This window comes from Clupea harengus, chromosome 16 (assembly GCF_900700415.2).
Source record: "Clupea harengus chromosome 16, Ch_v2.0.2, whole genome shotgun sequence".
NCBI lineage: Eukaryota > Metazoa > Chordata > Actinopteri > Clupeiformes > Clupeidae > Clupea > Clupea harengus.
Window position 1 is genome coordinate 20,268,735 of NC_045167.1, and position 7,296 is coordinate 20,276,030.

At 44.1% G+C, this 7,296-nt stretch overlaps 1 protein-coding gene across 3 annotated transcripts in view; it reads left to right on the plus strand.

Annotated features, from left to right (window-relative positions):
- The first annotated feature begins 386 nt into the window (after positions 1-386).
- The window catches only part of dock9b (dedicator of cytokinesis 9b), a 90,794-nt gene continuing 83,884 nt past the window's right edge, over positions 387-7,296 (plus strand). For all 3 annotated transcript variants that reach the window (XM_031583079.2, XM_031583083.2, XM_031583084.2), the window contains exon 1: positions 387-759. In XM_031583079.2, the coding sequence (XP_031438939.1) occupies positions 643-759 (117 nt within the window). In that variant the 5' untranslated portion in view covers positions 387-642. The remainder of the gene's footprint in view (positions 760-7,296) is intronic.

Sequence of the window (7,296 nt, forward strand, 5' to 3'; positions counted from 1 at the left end):
TGTAGCCTATGACTTGTATTAAGCAGGAAAGCATCGTTACCATAGGCAGCTACTATTATGGAGGCAAAATATTAAGATTACTTTTAACTGGTCTTAACTGTAATAGGGCCCTTTACTCTTTAACCTCGCGTTGCTCATTAAAGCTACGCTCAGGTAGCTTCTGGAACAAATCGGTTGCTTCGCTTCACTGGACGGTCCCTCACCTGTCATGAGTAGAGGGTGTTTCTATTCAGCGAACGGGAGAAGAGGAGGCGTGACGGAGCGGTAGCCGTTAGAGCACGCACTCAAAGTGGTGAGTGCGAAGTAGCGAGCCCAGCATGTAGTCCCGGGGGAGCGGACGGTAACGAAACGGTAGCCGCACTAGGGGAACTCTCTGTTTTCACACACACACACACACGTTTAGACATGCGTTGGGGTTAGACAGCTGTCCTACGTGATAGCAGAAATTTTGCGGAAGGCACGACAGATGGATATTACCGACGGCACACTGCTCTTGGTCGGGATGAAGGTGCGCTGCATTGCTGGCTGACGACTGAAGACACAGGGAGCCGGCGGCTGATGGTTTCCCGCGGAGGGTAAACTATTTTCACCAACTTGGATGTGTGTAAGCAGTTTGTGAGGAAAACTCGAACACTCGCGGCTATGTCCCTGACAACTCAGCCTGAGACGAGGAAGTTCACGCGCGGACTCAGCAAACCGGGCACCGCTGCCGAGCTCCGACAGAGCGTCTCTGAGGTGGTTCGCACCTCCGTTCTGGTGGTGAGTGGAGGCCTTCGTAAACATTCAAACCCCCTCGCACTTTTTTCATTATGGAATCTCAGTTATGTTTGCTTGTGTCGGACTATATGCTGCACTGTCCTTAGGCACTGAGTGTCCTAAATATTGAATGTGGGACAAAGTAATTAGGTGGCTCCAATGAGAGTCCAGTATTAAAAAGTGAAAGTGGGCCAGATAGGTGTCGACTTTGTACATTGACCAAAAGGTTTTTTATTATGGTTGTCACAACATCTCAGCACGAGTTATCTGGTAACGATATGGAGGTATTACGGTCGGAGGTTGCCATTTGGTCACCGTGGTTAGCCTAGGCACTGCATTAAAAGAAGCATATTCGCATAGTCTAATGTAGCCTACTCTCTGAGTGTGAAGTGTGTAATGCCCTATGGGCGTCTTTGCCTTTGGTTATAAATTAGTTGTATCCTTGTCGCCTTACCACGTAGCGAATTTTTTTTTCCACGCAGACGTTTTGGAAGTCTCTAAAACACTGGACTATATTGATACGTACCACGCAGTCCCACAAATACAGTTGATACAAGGTGACTGAAACTGCTGCAGCAAACACCAGTTTGGTTGAGGAGAGATATAGTTGTGATGGTTCAAACAGTTCACAGACAGGCCCATATAGCTTACATTTACATGTATTCACATTTAGACACCTCCTAGATTACATTTCCGTTCATGCTTTTGCAATACATATCTGTCTTCAACTGCTTCTGTCCATGGTACAGCATCAGACTTGTGAGGACTGGAAAACTGTCGGATAAGCACACTGGCCAGCTGGTTTTCATTTGGCAATGTGTGTTCCAAAAGGCTCCTTGAAGCGGGATATGCACTTGCTGCAGTCCCAACTTCTCTCTCTCTCTCTGTTTTGAAAAGTTAATGTCCAGCACTATCCAGTTTTTATAACTGCTGATGGATTAGGAAAGGCTGTTGACTATTGCACATTTGGCTGCTACAAAATGTGTTAATGATCTCCACCTGTTTCCTGTGCCTAATACCTATAGCCTATGCTCTTGGTCTGAAAGTTTTTTTAAAGTGCAGTAATTAATATCCAAGCAGTTTGGATATTCATTTGTATGTAAGACCAACATTTTCTCCATTTTATAAAAGTCCAGGCCATTGTCATCCAGCCCAGGACATCTGATGGGAGCTCTTTAGATGTGTTATCTTTATCCTTCCTCAACATGAACAAGTAGCGCTGCCAAAAGCTTCTTAGTGGACTGGACCTAGATTGTGGATTGTTGCCTACAGATCTTAATCATGCTTGTTTGTGCAAATACTAGTAAGTGGGACAATTATCGTTCCACTGGGAAACAGGAAACCCACTGACAGACACATTTAATAAACGGTTTGACTGTTTGTACACTCTGGCATACTCTCGTTTGGCTCAGGGTGCTCTTGGTGACTGCCTCTGACTGTCCTGGGGGCGTTGCTTGGCAACGACAGTACACACTCTCTCTCTCTTTCTCTCTCTCTCTCACACACACATACACACACTATCCGGGCTTTGGGTGAGAAAGGGAACCCGGGTCGATCCCAATGTGTGTTACGCTCACCTTTTCACTTATTTATAATGCTGCACTTGCAGAGTTGCTTGGTTGATGGCTACAGCGGCAATGCATGATGGGTAGGTATGTGTGAGATAACTCAGTGGGGGTTTGCCTGGTGACATCTCTGGGTACAGAGGTGGTTTGACGCCACAGAGATGGATCATTTAAATGCCCACTTACAAGCTCACAAACACATCTGTTTGTGTTTATCAATCAAACCTAATCTATATACAGTCCAATCCAATATCCAGTAGAGATTGTTGGGAAAAAAATATGGAATGGAAAACATGGCATGTGCGAATTTCATAAAGAAAAGTGAAATTCTTTAAATATTGACCCAACTCAATTGAAACAGACGCTATCCCAATCCTGCTGCTTTTCCTGCACTTGTGTGTAAATAATGCATGGCCGTGACAGCAGTGTGTAGCTGTAGCTCCTGGCTCTCTTGTGTTGGTCTCTCTCGTATGCAAAACAAGGTCACCCAGTGAAGCTGCGGTCTTAGTTTAACCCGTAAGACTCCAGCTGTGACTGGATGATGGTGAGGTCGCATCTGATATATGAGAGCATTCATTTGAAGTCACCAACTTTATGAAATAAGCTAAAAAGAAATGAAAAATTGTAGAGGCTTGGAAGCCTTGGAAAAATATGGGTTAATTCCGGCGCGGCAGTGGGACTTTCAATCAAGTTCTTTTTCTGTTAATGACTGAGTGAAAATCAAACTGATCCATTACATGTATTAGGCTGATTGCTGTCCTTTTCAGTTCAGTCAAAACAGACTTTTTAATCTTCTTATGGGATACGGATACAGGATGTGCCTGTCCCAATGGAGTGTCTATTCACTGGATATCCATGCCTGGTGTAGGGTGGGCACTGGGTTTGCTCTTGATGCCCTGAGAATGGTCAGGATGCAGAGCATAAGAGCAGAGGATGATGGGATGGGGGAGGACTGTGCCATGTCATCTGAATGAGGCAGCGCTGGGCGGACTGGCAGCACTGGGCGAGACATCTCTTGGGCCAATGATTCCAGGTCATTTGCAGATCTGTGCTGTGCCAAATGTGTGTGTGTGACAGAAAGAGAGAGAGATATGGCTGTGTGTGTGTAAAGAAGGGGGTCATACTCAGTGAACCGTGCCTATTTGTCGTCTGTTTGAATGCACATGCATGTGCACACACGCATACCCACACACACAGACACACACACACAAACACACACACACACACACACACACACACAGACACACTCGTTTGGATGACTGATTTGCAGATTCAGTAGTTCCATACGCCTGCTCTTGTTTTATAAAAAGCTTTCTGTGCAATTAACAGTGTTTCAGAGCCCAGTATAAGCTTCTTTACCACTACTACAAAAGAAATCAGTTTGGAGCCGGTTGTAGTGCATGTGTCAAAGTTAAAACCCTTTCTCTTGATATGTGATAGCTGAAATGCTTGGCACATCTTCATGTGCTGAAAGAGTTGAAATGTGACGTCCCTAAAGTGCCCTTAAAATACCCAATAAATGACCCTGCTGATTTGCGGCTGCCCAAAGCCTTTCCTCTGCCCAGTGTTGGTAGCTCTACCATGGCACAGTGCGACCCGGTGCTGCCCAAGTGGTAGATGGGAGAGTTTTTAAAGCTGTGATTCTGACAGTGATCGATGTCCTCAATGTCACATTGCAAAAATACCTCCATCCCCGGAGGCCACACTGCTCTCCAGGGTCCTACAGCCTGTTGGGTTCTTTAATAGATTGGCCACAAGAGTCTGGAATAACTGTGGTCTGTTCTCTGTAGAAACACGTTACATACCCTTATCTAAGGGATTTTCTCCTGAAATATATCCAATACAATTAGCCTAATTGCATCTGTTTAACGCCACCAACATTTCTGGAACCCAACTGGATAGGGACATTGCTGTATAGAATAGAATTGTGGCCTCCCCATACATGCTAGTTAGCATCAGTGTCTGAAGTGTTTGTTCTCAGTGTGAGTATGGGATGCTGCTCTCTGTCTATTTGAGATACCCTACCCTGCCAGCATAATGAGGACATTGGTGAGGAGAGGTCCTGCAGGGGTCAAAGGTAATTTATTACATGAGCCAGGTCAGGGTCGTGTTACCTTTTTTTCTTTCTTTCTTTCTTTCGTTTGTTCTCTGTTTCACACACTAACACACACACACACACACACACACACACACACTTGGATACCCCGGATGAAAGCAGAACCTCTCAAACACTTGCCTTCCATCGCCAGGTCGTAGATAAGCATCAGTATCTGTGCCTCTCTGTGCGTGCCCATGTGTCTCACTGGCTCACTCAGAGCCTAGACGACGCACTATATAGGTAGACTCTCGCTTCCTTTGTTATTTATAGTTTAGTAAAAATCACAAACACAAAAAAGCCATTAGCAAAAACCCTGTGTTATTAACATGACATAACATTCAGGAACTGGCAAAAGCATTCCTAAGACGGACGTCAACACTGACTGCGGGTCAGGCTTTTATGATGCATAATTGAGACGGAGCTTCCTGCAGTTTAATCTCCCTTCTGTCTCCCTCCAGTGCATGGAGGCCTGGGCTCTTTGGGGAGCAGCGAAGGCCTGCTGATTAAATATCTGCCCCTCATTAATTATGGATGGGCGCAGGTAAGGTGTCCGGGGCTATTTTTACGCTCCCTTTGTCGGCTGTGCAGTGATAGGACACGGGAGACCCAGGGTGCCGTGCGGGTGTTTAGACAATCCACAGATCTCCATATACTCTGGATGAGCTGGAAGTGGGAGGCCAGATGGCAATGAGTCGCACCCAGAGTGATTGGAGGTTGATTGTGCAGCTCAAGTGTTTTTTTTTTTTTTCAAAGTGTTCGTAGTTACAGGTAGTCAGTGGTGGAGAGAGGGTTCGTGAGAGAGGACCAGTTTGTTCAGGAATGTTCCTCAGGTGTTTCAGCACTGGGGTGTGATGTTGACCTAAACTGCAGTAGGGGTCCATGGCTTTGAGGCATTAGCCTGCACTATTAAGAGAGTATTAACCCTCTCAAGTTAAAGGCATTGTGTATGATATTCAGGTACAGTTGACAAATAATATTTTTCGCGTTAATAAGGGTGTGTGTGTGTGTGTTTCTCAAATTGTTCTGTCTTTCTTGTTTCTAGTATGTAAGGAAGTCTGTAACTGTGTATGTGTGTGCGTGTATGAGCGTGTGTGTGTGTGTGTGTCTGTGTGTGTGTGTGTGTGATTCTATGTTGCCTGTGTGCCTGCAGCTCTGACTGACAGATGCATTTCTAACTGAATCACAGCGGAACAGAACAGCAGTGAAAGCCCACTGCTGCCCAATCAGTTAGAGGATCCCTCATCATTACTGTCTGCACAGTGTGTCCCCAGACATACACAAACACACACGTACACTCACCCAATCATGAACACACACACGCACAAAAACACACACTGATAAGCACAAACTATCATTATTGTGTGCACAAATAGGCCTACAGTTGTCTTCATTTCCTTCAGTTCCTTCCTGATGTGGGCACACACCTCCATAGGCACACACACAGTGACCACTATAACCCAATCATTTGACCTCAGTGATATTAATGCAGCTTAGTGCGATGCAGACTGCTGTGGTGGTGGATGGTGTGGCAAATATTCAGCTGTAAAGATTAAGAGGCAGAATTATCATGGATAGGTTTGAATCTACAGAGCCTCTGATGGGACGTGGTGAGAAATGAGTGTTCTAGTGTTCTGTGTTCTGAAATGAGTGTTCTAGTGTTCTGTGTTCTGATATTAGTGTTCTAGTGTTCTGTGTTCTGATATTAGTGTTCTAGTGTTCTGATATTAGTGTTCTAGTGTTTTGTGTTCTGATATTAGTGTTCTGTGTTCTGATATTAGTGTTCTAGTGTTCTGATATTAGTGTTCTAGTGTTCTGTGTTCTGATATTAGTGTTCTGTGTTCTGATATTAGTGTTCTAGTGTTCTGTGTTCTGATATTAGTGTTCTAGTGTTCTGATATTAGTGTTCTAGTGTTCTGTGTTCTGATATTAGTGTTCTGTGTTCTGATATTAGTGTTCTAGTGTTCTGTGTTCTGATATTAGTGTTCTAGTGTTCTGTGTTCTGATATTAGTGTTCTGTGTTCTGATATTAGTGTTCTAGTGTTCTGTGTTCTGATATTAGTGTCCTAGTGTTCTGTGTTCTGTTATTTGTGTTCTAGTGTTCTGTGTACTCTCAGTAGTTATTGCATTCACCTATGATTTTTTTTATTGGATTCACATGCAATAGTTTTGTGTTCCCTCACAAATCATTTCCCCTCCCTCTCAATACACATATGACACTGAAGGAACACAGGAAGCATTGTGGCAGAGCTCAAAAGTATTCCACAAAAATAGCTTATCTTGTCCTTGTGGGAGTTTTGTTGAGGGGAATAAATCAGGATGAAATAAAACCAGGTAAATCACATACTTACACATACAATGAACATGTAATGAAATGAATGTAATGAAATGAATGTAATGAAATGAATGCAAATAATGACCGGTCAGTACGTTTCAGTTCATTGCTAGTACGTCTCCTCCACTGTGGTCATACCCGACTCCGCAGTCAAATTTCTAAATGTATCATTTTGGCACCAGCCCACGATGATCTTCTGAAGACAAGATTGTTGCTGCACGTCGCACTCACATCAATTAGGAACTGGGTTTGTTCACGCAACACCATTCATCAGGTTGTAACACATCTCCACAGTTTCCTGCTGGCCCTAGCCCAGATTATGTGCTTCAACCAGTCTTGATGGAGCCCATAAGAAGTCTATCAGTGTGAATAGCAGTTTTGGGTAGTGCTGAAGTTTAAAATAAAATAAAGTGAGAATTCACATCATTGCAACTGTCTGTAACGGAAGTGGAGCAGATCGTCACTACAGTTATTAGATAGATAGATAGATAGATAGATAGATACTTTATTAATCCTGAGGGAAATCTAGGTCATCCAGTAGCTTA